General features: G+C 46.9%; 1 protein-coding gene across 3 annotated transcripts in view; it reads left to right on the top strand.

The window, feature by feature from the left end:
- Positions 1 to 2,353: 2,353 nt before the first annotated feature.
- The window catches only part of ANO4 (anoctamin 4), a 324,825-nt gene continuing 314,382 nt past the window's right edge, over positions 2,354 to 12,796 (top strand). For all 3 annotated transcript variants that reach the window (XM_075934238.2, XM_075934244.2, XM_075934250.2), the window contains exon 1: positions 2,354 to 2,958. In XM_075934238.2, coding sequence (XP_075790353.2) covers positions 2,823 to 2,958 — 136 coding nt within the window. In that variant the 5' untranslated portion in view covers positions 2,354 to 2,822. The remainder of the gene's footprint in view (positions 2,959 to 12,796) is intronic.

Consider the following 12,796-nt stretch of genomic DNA (forward strand, 5'->3'; position numbering starts at 1 on the left):
AAGCGAAGAGTCCCATCCTGGTCCCCAGGGGAGCTCGAGGCCCTCCTGGACCTGTGGGAGGAGGAGGCCCTCCACAACACCCGGGGCACCCGTCACCACAATGCGGAGATCTTCCGCCGCATGGCCCAGGCGCTCTTGCACCAGGGACATCCAGCCCAGACCCTCAAGCAGGTTTGGGCTAAGGTGAAAAAGCTGCGCCTGGGCTATGTCCAGGCCAGGGGGCAGGAGCCGACAGCTGCCCCCACTACCAGCGATTCCACCACATCTTGGGCCAGGCAGCACCGCATGGCCCATCAGTGCCCGTGGACACCTGCAGGCGCGCCCTCTTCCCTCCTCCCCCCCCCCACCCCGTCACCAGGACCAGCGAGGCGGGGGAGAAAGACAAGCCAGCCAGCAGGTTGGAGGACGAGGGCAGCACTGTCTCCCTGCAAATGGAGGTCCTTTCCTGCCACCTCGACGTCTCCTATGTGTCCTCGGAGGCCGGGGAAGGATCCAGTGGTGAGTATTGCACTTTGTCCTCACAAGGTCAGGGGGGAGCCAGGCGCCTGGGGGGGTGGGGCACGAGGGGGAGGGAGCATCACTCAGGCAGCGTGAGCTGCACGCTGTGTAGCATTAGCAGTATGCAGCCACGTGACCGAGCGGCACGTGGCTGCGGTAGGCAGCTCCAGAGCACGCCTGGGACCGTGCTGCTCACTCACGTCCAGACCAGGGGGGAAGGGTGGATGCCAGCTGGAACCAGCCAGAGCCCCAGGGGCTCAGGCTACAGCTCACAGCCGCAAGGGTGCAGCACACAGAATGGCACACGGCTGTGCCTCACTGCGAGGCATGGGACAAGCTGCTGCTGGGAAAACCGCAGTGTCACAGCCCTGTGACTGTGGCCCCCACTGAGTCCCTTGCTTGCTCCTGGTGCCTTGGCTGGCACCCCAAGGGAAGTCCCCACTGTGGCCACACATGTCCCTGGGCTGCCGTATTGACGGCTAGCGGGAGGGGGAGGGCTGGCCCTAGGGCCACCTGAGTTTTGCTGCAAGGATGGTACGCTCCCCAGTCACCCCTGGTTCCGTCCAGGAGACAGCCACGTGATAGGGGATCTGAGAGCCCAGACCACATCTGCCATATGTGCTCCCAGGGCACTGTGTGGGGATTCATCTTGCTTCCTGTCAAACACCATTGATTAGCCCAAAGCCTCACAGCCTCCCCGGCAGGGAGTTCCACAGGTTAACCCAACACACGTGCCCTCCCACCGCCCAAGGGGCCAGGACATAGACCTGTGATTACAATACATGGAGGCGCACCCTTCTCAGGGGGCAGTGCTGTATGCAAACATACAGCACGGGGGGCGGTGGGAAGGACGAGTGAGTCCAAGCCACAGTACCGTGGTGTCACCTGGCTTTGGGCGGAGGGCATGGGGTGCGGTGATGGTGGCCGGGTTGCCTGACTGCAGCGGAACGGAGCAGGAGTGGGGGACCCTCCAGCCCTGTGGCAGCGGCAGCACCCCCAACCACCCAGGCCCCAAGCTGGCGGGTCCGGCAGCGGGATCACCTGCTTCGGCAGCATGTGCAAGCCATCGAGCGAATAGAGGCAGCCATCACCCAGCACAGCTACACTGGCACGGATGCTTTTGCGCAAAAGATGTCTTTTGCGCAAAAGCAGCCGTGCTGTAGATGCTCTCTTGCGCAAGAAAGCTCCGATGGCCATTTTAGCCATCAGGCTTTCTTGCGCAAGAAATTAACTTGGCTGTCTACACTGGCCCTCTTGCACAAGAATACTTACACAAGAGGGCTTATCCCTGAGCGGGAGCGTCAGAGTATTTGCCCAAAAACCCCTGATTTTGTACAGTACAAAGTCAGTGTTCTTGCACAAATACTCGCGGCCAGTGTAGACAGGCAGCAAGATTTTGCGCAAAAGCAGTTGCTTTTACGCAAAATCTTGCCAGTCTAGCTGCAGCCTGGATGAGCAAAGCCTGTTAACTACTAAAAGAAAATACTTTGAATACCACTACGTAGCCACTAATTACTTTAAATACAAAAATCATACATGGATATGACTAGTATAAACAGAATCAGCAAAGCATAAGATTTTAATAGACACCTCAATTGGCCCACTTTGTACAAAATTTGGGGCAAACATACAAGAGTAAATGCAACAGTGTTCTGCATGTTCACAAAAAAAATCCAATAACATCACAGAGTCCATGTTCAGGAAGCCAAGAGGAGACATGTTTTTTGACTGTGCACTTAAGGTTAACATTTGAAACTGAAATATCAAACAAAATAGGGGTGGATTATTTCCCTCGAGATTCAAGACAGAAGGAAATTGTTTTTAAAATTTCCTTTTTAAAATTTCCTCTTTAAAAACAATCTCCCAGGACATATATGTAACATATTGTAACAAGGTCCTTGCTCAGGCCCCTTGCCCTGAGACAACTTCTGGTTCATGAATTAGCTGGAGACTCCTTCTGGTGCAGTCACCCATGCCTTTTATTGTCAATTTCCCACCACCATCTAGTTACAGAGTTGTAGATTGCCACAAACTCAGCCAGCCTTTACTTCTGCCTGGAGAGCACATGCTGGCTCCTCACTCCTTTAACATGCCCTCTGGCTGCCTTATATAGGCCTCTGGTTAATGAGGCCCACAGCTGCTTCTAATAGCCCTTCAGGCTTGGGCTTGCTCAGCTGTTTGCCATCAGCCTTTTCAGCCAGGGTACAGTGGCAGAGCTCTGGCTTAGCCAGCAGTCTGTCACAATATATAATTTAAAAATCATGCGTTTAACCCAGTCTTTAAATTTCTGGGGATAATAATACAGAGACTAGCAACGTGAGGGAATGAACACAACTAAAATAAAAGTAAGGAAACAGGAGAAACAAGCAAGAACAAACAAACAGCTATTGGAACACACGAGAGAAGAAAAGAAGGGGACTAAGGAAGGGAAAGAAGGAAAAACAAAAGTAAAAGAACCTGGTAAGTTATTTTTTTTTAAAGTTTAATTAAAATCTGATTATGAAATATTGATATAAACTACAAGTTGAATTTCTAGTCTGGCACCCTTGGGACCTGACTGGTGCTGAACCAGAGAATTTGCTGAACCACGTGAGATCAATATTGTTTAGCAGCATTACCAGCACTTCTATGTCTTACTGGGCTCTTAGAAGACATGTAGCGGTAAATTAGAGCTAAATAACAGCACAGAACACTGAGAGCCAGGACTAGTGGCTGTAAACAAACATTAAGGGAATGTGAGAAACTTGGCCACACAAGTGGACATCTGGAAATCATGCTGGACCACGGATGTTGCTGGACAATGGAGGTTCTACTTGTGTTGTATTGTTTGAAAACATAGTACATATGATATTCTAAGTGTGCATATTGCTATACATTAGGAATAGGTATTAAGCTGTGTCAGAAAAATAACCAGCACCCTGTCAGAAAGACTTGCAGTGCAAAACTACAAGTGGGACCTAAAAGGGTGTCCTTGCAATCAAAATCCAGACTAGCTGAGCTCTATCATTAGTCATTATGGGTGTATCTACACTGCAGCATTTTTCCAGAAAAACAATACTTGTGTCAACACTGCCATTGAGTTCTTCCGACAGAAAGTTGAAAGAACAGAAGGGTTATTCTTGCAGCAGTAAATCTCATTCTACAAGGAAGAAGCCTTTTTCCAAAAAAGCTTTTTCAGGAAAAGGCATGTGTGGAGGCAGAAGAGGCCTCTAGGAAATAATACAGGTGCTGTAGTGGCCACTCTGTCCAGACTAATTGCAACTTAAATGTGAGATAGTGTCCAATTAATGTAGACGCTATCTTTCGAAAAAGCACATAGCTTTGTTGTTGTGCTAGACTCCGAAAGAAGCTTGCAGTCTAGATGTAGCTTATGAAACAAAATTCCAATGCCTACCTTATGAATGCAGTTCTCCTTTTGTAGAGTAGTTTAATTCAGTTCTCAGTTTATTGAAAATATCTGCACTATAGAACTTATCATTGGTGCTTTGTGGCCAAGGTAAAGAAGCTTCTGTGTGTTCTTGTAAGTCTTTCTAGTTTTTTTTTTTATTTAAGAGTCAAGGGTGAAGGAATAAACAACTCCATGTTGTCTTTATCAATATCTGGACTAATCCCATTCTTCTCCCCTCCCCCACCACCTCAAATTGGGAAAACAAAGATTTTTCAGAAGAAAATTGCTTTAGCTTTTGTGATTTGCATAGAGAGACAGACACTGAGAGGCCAGTTTCTTTTGTGCACAATAACCACCCAGTTCCAACACAAGGTGAGAGGGACTGGATTAGGGGAAACACACAGGGAATCTCCTGTGGCAGTATGTGGGGGGAAGAGCAGCCATTTTTGGCCCTGATATTGCAAACATTAATGAATGTGCATAACTTAAACTAGGGCAGTAGTTACTCACACCTACTTAGATGCATAAAGTTCAGCAGGTGTAAGTTTGCCACAGATTCATAGTGCTTTGTGCAAGTTACTTCAGCTGTTAATCTGTTAGCTTTTAGTTCTGCAAGACTCTATAGCAACTAAAAATTGCTGCCTATATATTGTACAGTTGACTGTCCTGTTGGGTCAGTATTATTTTCAGTAGCCTTTTTTCTTATGCTTCTCATTTATGCTCAAATTTTGGTGGTGTGTTACTAGTTCCATTAATAAATAATCCTAGCTCTTATATATTGATTGAATTGACTTGCTCAAGGTTACCCAGCAGGCAAGCCAGAAGTAGAACTCTGGTCTCCTAAATACCATTTCACTGCTCCACTGGGTCATGATGCCTCCCAAAGTATTTGCTTTTTTAAAAAAAAGATGTGGATAACTGAAGAGAAGTTTGTAAACTGATACTAGGAAGTAGGGCATTTCAAAACAATACATTTTGGTTTGTACAGAATCAGCTTTTTTCCCAGTAGAGTTTTGAGTTCATGTTCCTGGCTTGATTTAAATGCATCATAGAGCAAATACGTTATCCTATACAAGGACACAAATTAAAGAGAATTGAAAAATCTATTTTGCTGTTTAAATAGCTGAAAAGGCAAGGTAACTGCAACTGGAGATGTCCCTGAAACAAAATTTAAGAACTAAACAGCTGTGCCTCTGTTCAGGCTTCACCAGAATTCCTGGAGTTTACATAAATAACTAAAGACATCAGTCATGGAGGGTTAATATGAGCAGGAGTTGAAGTCAGGGGATAGATTCATCATGCAGCATACTGAGTCAGAGATGAAGGGGATCATTACTGAGTTAACAGCATTTGCCTGAAACTGCACCTCATTAGTAGGCATTGACCATTCTAAGGGGTTCAATGTTTTGTTGTTGTTGTTTTTTGTTTCACTGAGGGGGTGCTATGTTATCCCCACCTACATATAAGGGAGTGGGGAAAGAATACTATAAAGGTGTGGACTGAATCTCCTGAGAAGGGATGTATTGTTTTTTCTCCTAGGCCATTTATACATTGGTAGTTACATAGCTACACAGAGCTTTTTTCAATGATGTACTGGTGTCAGCAGAGTTTTGCACTGGTACAGCTTACCCCAATGCAAATCACAGTTCACACCAGTGTAATATGTCTATATCAGAGAGTTGCAGTGGTGTGACCATATCAATGGGACAGCACAGGTTTCTACAAAGCCCTGTTAAGTACACTGTGATGGGTCAGGACCCCTTTGGGATTGTTACTACTGTTGTGGCTGAGACCCCATTGAACCTGTTGTCCCTGTTTGGACTCCAGTGCCCTGTCTTGTTCAGTTTGGTACACTAGCCTGCTGCAGGGTCCAGGTCATGCCCCAAAAGCTGAAGGCCTTAATTAAAAACAGCACAGTGAGATACCTATCTCCAGCACTCAAATACTCAAACCCTCTGGGGGCTGAACCCTAGATAAATCTGTCTTCTGCTGTATAAAGATCTGTACTGTTTAAGCTGCTGAAATTCGCCCTCTTTCTCCATATAAAGAGAGATGCACAGACTCCTTGCCCCCAGGTAACAATTAGTTACACTGGGTTTCTTAATAAACATTTTGTTAGGTATAAAAGCTAGGATTTAAGTGGTCATATGAGGCAGCACACAAATGTAGGTTACTTGTAGGGCTAATGGCCACCCCTCAGCATGGTGGCTGAAGGGGTCTATGCCTCCTCACTGCAGTGTTCCGGAATCTGGCCTACAAAAGGGGAATTAGTCATCTCACCTGGGGTGGGAGTTTAAAAGTGAAGGTTCCCAGGCTTTCAGGTGGGGGAAGGTTAGTTAGCGATAAGAGGCTCTGTCCTCACAACCACCCAGAGCCAGTTTCAGTAGCAGTCCAGTTTCCCTGGCCTCTAAACTGGACAGGGTAATTAGCAATCAGAGGCTCTGCTCTGGCAGTCAAAGCCACTTTGGCTGTATTCTCCTGGCCTCTAAGCAGGACTATTGGGGGCTCTGCTCTTAACATCAGTTGCAGTCAGGGTTTCCTGGCTTTTAATCTTGATGTGAATGAATATCACCTGCTCAGGTAAGAGGTCATGCAGCATAGTGCAGTCTCTCCTGGCTTATAGAGGGGGAGTACTGTCACCGCAGGATTGGGGTGGTGGGCGGTGCGAGGGGAACATGGCCCTGCACGACTCCACTGCATCCCAACCCAGGGCTCTATCAGTGGTGAGGCAGGCTACCACTGGACCAGGAGGGATCTGCCTGTAACACACTGACACTGGACTCAGATGCACCATCTACCAGACTGTTGCCTAGTTCCCCATGGTTACTTCCACCATGCCCCCTCCAGCGTACCTGGACCCACGGGTTTGCTTCCAGCTCCGCCACGTACACTGCCAAGAGCATAGGCAACACCTCCGCAGTGTCAGCAATCTGGCTGCTTGGGCTGATCTCTGGGGTAATAGTGGCTCTCCCTGGAGATTGCCTCCAGCCACTTCTCCCCACCCCCCAGCTAGGGAAGCCTTTTATGCTTCCCCTTCTTGTTCTGCCTTTCACTTTGGAGGTGGAGCCCTGCTCCACAATCAGATCAATCCACCAGGTGGCTTGGGGCATCTCCCTAGTATCTGTGGCTGAGGAAGGCCATGCCTCCATATTACACTATTTATAAAACAACAACAACGTGCAAGATAAGTTTAATACGTTAGGAAATTACAGGTTGACCCTCTCTAGTCTGGCACCCTCGGAACCTGACTATTGCCAAACCAGAGAATTTGCTAGACTGTGAGAGATCAGTGTTGTCTGGCAGCATTACCAACACTTCCATTGCTTACTGGGCTCTTAGAAGGCATTTAGGGGTGAATTAGAGCTAAATAATTTCACAGAACACTGAGGCTGCATCTAGATTACAGGCTTCTTGCACAAGAAGCTTTTTTTTGGAAGAAATCTTCCCCCAAAAACTTCTTGCGAAAGAGAGCGTCCACACTGCAAAAGCGCATCAAAAAAGTGATGCGCTTTTCCGAAAGATAGTGTCCAGACTGCCTGGACGCTATCTCACATGTAAGCAGTGATTGCTATGGACAGAATGGCCACTAGGGCACCTGTGCTTTTTCCTCTCCCTGCTCCCCCCCCTTTCCCTGTCCACACACCCCTTTTTGTGAAAGAGCTCTTTTGCAAAAAGGCATTCTTCCTTGTAGAATGAGGATTACCAATTGCAGAAAAAGCCCTCTGTTCTTTCGATTTACTTGTGAAAGCACATGCTTGCAGTGTGAGTGTAACTCAAGTTATGTCAGAAAAACTAACGTTTTTCTGACAACTCTGTAGTCTAGACATACCCCGAGAGTCAGGACTAGTGTATGTAAAACTTCATAGGATCACAGGAAATGCGGCCAACTCCATGATAAGTGGACATCCAGCTAAATAAAATCATGCTGGAACATGGATGTTGCAAGATGAGAGAGTGCCACACTAGAGAGGTTCAACCTGTAGTTGCATGTAATATCTCACCCTCAAAGTTGTTCTAAAGAGCTTCTATCACAGGCTGGAAAGCCTTCCAGCCTGGCCCAGTCCTTCCCCCAGATCAGTGTCCATACTTCACGGGCTGACCCACATATTGGCAGGAAGCTTAAACCCCATTGCCTCTTGCTAAGGGGACATTAGCTCTGGTTCTGGATTCTTCATTGTTGTACCTGATTGTCTGGTAATAGGCTTTTCCCAACATGAACATTCTGATAATAAATCTACAATCAATATTTCCAACTTTAGATACAGAAATGATATCTGCATACAAATAGGCTAATCATATTCAGTAGTTCACAAACTTTCCAATGATAGCTCACAGGAAGTATCTTGCCTAAAGCATATTCAAGTTATGTCATATTCATATTCAGCATATTCCCATAAAGAATACAGAATGCCCCATCACATGCACCTCTAATGCACTGGGCACCCTTGACTGTCTGTTAAATTACACTGAAATAAACAGACCCATGAATTCCTCCAGATCAAATAAAATACTCCAGCAAAAACAAAAAGAATAGAAATTAATTTATCCCCATGTCCCAGGCTGTCTTGCTATCAGTACCAGCTCTACCCAACACCCATGAGGAGGTTTTCCTTGTGTAGATTTGTCCCAGACGTTTCTGCTGAACTGTTCTCTCTCTTTTTCTCCCTAGGACAGGTGGTAAGGTCACCAAATGCTTATTGGGAAGGAGGAGACTTTTTTGTGGGAGAGGTGGCAGATACTCTGATCCTGTCCACTGGCAGTATAGCTCTAATAAAATTACATTGCCAGGGATTCAATCCTGTCACTATGCAAGACACCACTGGAAAAGTCAAGCATCCTTAGACTGTGTTACTTTGCACTTTTGAGCTCCATGGGAATGCTATGCATCCTCCTTCCTCCATTTATGGTCCACCCACTTCCCCTCTTGGAGCACTGTGGGTGAGGAATTAAAAATACTATAGAGGAGACTGGCACCACTCTTTCATGCAGGAGTGAGAGAACTGCTTGCAGAGATCTTGGGCCCTTGTGTGAAATAATCTAGCAAGGGACTTGCCTTAGAGCAGACACTTTGTTCACATTCCATAGTTTAGTTTTAATTATTTATGATGATTAAAAAGTTTGTATTGCTACTAATAGGAGTTTCAGAATGTGTCCCCTGTGACTTCTCCTAAGGTAGTGTTTCTCAGTGGTCCCCAGAACCACTCTGAGAGAGCTGCTACTAGGCTGCTCTGGTTTGTTTACTTACCGGCTCTGCAGCCACAGAACCTCGCAGCTCCCGTCGGCTGCGGTTCATTGTTTGATGCTTCCCACGGCTCCCCTTGGTTGCAAATGGTGAACTGCAGTCAATGGGAGCCACAAGGCTCTGTGGCTGCGGAGCCAGTAAGTAAACAAACCAGAGCAGCCCAGTAGCCCCTTTCTCGGAGTGGGTCCACAGACCTCTTTGAGAAACACTGTCCTAAGGTAAGAGCACACTTCATAGTTGTACCTCTTAATCTCCCAAACCTGATTTATGAAGAGATGGCCCTCAGTGATGCATAGAAGTGGTTAATGCAGGAAAAGTAAAATGCTATGAGATTTATTTACCAAACATTTCTGTAACTTCAGTTCATGACTAATCCATGTGTGAGGCAAATAATGATAAACCAGGGGATTATCAAATTCATATTGTGTGAAGAACATCTGACTATTCAGTGGGGCATCCTTCTTATTAAGACACGGCTGAAAGTTATGGCACACTTCCCACATAAATTGGAGAGGAGGAACACATTGATTGCCAAAGATGGAAAATAAATGACTGAATTGAACCTCTCTTCCATCAAAGACCAGATGGTCAAATTAGCTTTACATCACCTTTGATGTCAAATTCTCAGTGACTAATATCAGGATTTGGATGTCAGGAGGAGAGAGATTACAAAAGCCTGAGCAAATACATGTACAAATAGTGCTATGGTGAAAACTGGATTCCTATTCAATCTGGATGTTAAAAAAAAGCTAGGAGCACATAATTTCAATATTCTGCAGTTATGAAAGAAAATCATGCTGTGTAAGAGCAGAATCTCTATCAATTCTATTTATGATTGTTTGAATAAATATATATAAACATGCATGTACACACCTAGCAGGTGTTTGTAGGATTAAAAAGAGCTGATGTAGATTTCAGCTTTTTCTTGCCCAGTAACAGGCTGTGAGTGCAATTTGTTGTTACATTTTGTATGGCACTGTGCACCTGTAGGTCATCTATTCCCAAAATGTATTTGTCCAACAGTGAGAATGTAGAAGATGCAATAAGAACATATGACAGTGGAGAAGCAAACAAAATTAATCTTATTGTCCTGCTTGAAAAGTACTCCAGGTAAAACTAATTAGCTCTTTGTATTCAGGTTATCTACCATCTGCTTCTTCTAAAATAATGCATTTCTTTAGGAGACCTTACAAAATTAAAATGTGGAAATACAGTACCATGTTTTCTTGATGATTCTCCTCACAACATAAAAGCAAATACCCAAAACAATCTTAATTTTTCTTTGCCTGTTCCTGGACATGTGTGTTTACTTGTGTGCAGGAAAGTACACCAGAGAAAGAAAGAGAACAATCAAAGTCAACCTTTTTGATGCATGAATCCACAATTTCATAATCTTATTGCTGTAGCCGATATACAGTACAGGCAGTCCCCGAGTTACGCGGATCCGACTTATGTTGGATCCGCAGTTACGAACGGGGCCCTCCCTCTCCCTGGTCTCCAGCAGACCAGGGAGAGGAAGCAAAGCGGCGGAACACACGGGCAGCGGGCAGCCCAGACGTGTCTGGGCTGTCCGCTGCCCGCGTGCTCCCCGTCTGCTTTGCTCCCCGTCTGCTTTGCAGACCAGGGGGACGGCGAGCAAAGCAGAGCAAAGCCATGGAGCCCGAGGGCAGCAGGACAGCCATGGCGCGTCTGGGCTGTCCTGCTGCCCCCGTGCTCCGCAGCTTTGCTCCGGACGCCTATGGTACAGCAGCTGGGGCGCTGCCAGTTGGTCCCGTAGCGCCGCTCTGGGCGCTACTGGACCAACCCGGCAGCACCCCAGCTGCTCTGCCCCAGGCGTCCTGATTCAGCCACTGCTGGTCAGTTTCAGCAGCGGCTGAATCAGGACGCCTGGGGCAGAGCAGCTTGGGTGCTGCTGGGTTGGTCCAGTAGCGCCGAGGAGCGGCGGTGCTACTGGACCAACCCGGCAGCACCCCAGCTGCTCTGCCCCAGGCGTCCCCAAGTCAGCCGCTGCTGAAACTGACCAGTGGCTGACTACAGGAAGCCCCTGCCCTGGGCTTCCTGGAATCAGCTGCTGATCAGTTTCAGCAGCAGCTGACATGGGGATGCCTGGGGTTCTTAAGTTGAATCTGTATGTAAGTCAGAACTGGCGTCCAGATTCAGCCGCTGTTGAAACTGATCAGTTTCAGCAGCGGCTGAATCTGGACGCCAGTTCCGACTTACATACAGATTCAACTTAGGGACTGTAGGTTTGTTCTTATCTTGTACGTAACCCGGGGACTGGCTGTACTTGCTTCATCCCTCTGGTATCTGTACATTTTATCTTAATTTTGGTTGTAAAATCCTTAAAGCACAGAGATAATCTCTTATTTGTCTGTAAAGCAGGGTGAGGAACCTAAGGCCCCAGGGCTGGAGGAGGCCCCCAGGTTGCCTGGATCTGGCTCCCGAGGCTCATGGCTCACTGCCAGCATTGGGAAATCAGTGCCGGTGCTCTAGCCCCTCACTGCCGCACCATGAAGCTGGAGCACACAAAATCTACTAGCTTGGCGCCCCCCCACCCCAGGTTCTGGTACGAGAGAGGAATGTGGGGAGTGTCTTTATTCTTCTTAGTTGGAGGCCATGTTAGTGAGAGTTGTTTTTTCTTTTTTTGCTGCTTACTTTTGTGTGGCTCCCAACTGATTTTTCTGTGGGTCAGCAGCCCCGACCCAAAAAAGGTTCCCTACCCCTGCTGTAAAGCCTCATGCAAGTTTACTGTATTATTACAAATGCTATTAAAACTATTAGGCACAAGGAAAATCTGTATTTTTATGAATACTACGTGTACTCTGTTTGAATGTCATGGCGAAGGTCTATTGGGAAGTGTCGAAGCTCTTTCCGCATCCCAGGAGAAAGAGTGCAATGTCTTTACCCAACCTTCCATCTGCCCACCCCCAACATGTAACAATAGTCCACCTCCATCCTCTCTGGGCTTTCCAGACAACTTTACTAATGGAAATGGGGCACTAGTGTGTAGACATGCAGAGCAAAGAGGTTTGCCTGGTTTTTTAAAAAGCAATCTCAGGAGAGGCCAGGAGCATAGAAGTAGTTTGCAGGGAAGGAAAGTGAAATCTAATACCCAGAGGCAAGAGTAACCTGGAATAAGATGAGGCCGCTGCCTAAGCTTGGGGGAAATGATAAACTTAGGTAAGAAATGTACTTACACTTTTGTTGTTTTAACCCTTGTCTTTGGATACTTTGTTCCTCTGAATAAATAAGTATTTTGTTCTGAGTCACTGCATTCACCTACTGATCAGAGCTTCCAAAGGGAAATCTCTTGCAGATCAAACCCAATTGGACCTGCTGAGGAAACATGACTGGAATCCAGGGGGCTACCGCCCACTGACCAAGTCTGAGAATGGGAGAATCAGTGGTTTCCACCCTGGGAGGAGTGAATTGTAGGGCTTGTCACTTGAAATGATGTTCTTGAGAGGCCAGAAGAGTAGTGTCAGGAGGTGTCCCTGTCACTGCCTCCCCCACACCGTGCCTCAGTGCCCCTATTCGACTGTCTTCACTCAGTCCCACGCGGGGCCGTTTACAGTCCGTCTCGGGAGCTCATCACCGGCCTTAAACCTCCCCCTTTTCCCTATCAGCCTTGCCCTCTTAAACCCTGTTTTTGGCGCCACTGTGGTCCC

This window comes from Pelodiscus sinensis, chromosome 1 (genome assembly GCF_052426305.1).
Source record: "Pelodiscus sinensis isolate ZL-2025 chromosome 1, ASM5242630v1, whole genome shotgun sequence".
NCBI lineage: Eukaryota > Metazoa > Chordata > Testudines > Trionychidae > Pelodiscus > Pelodiscus sinensis.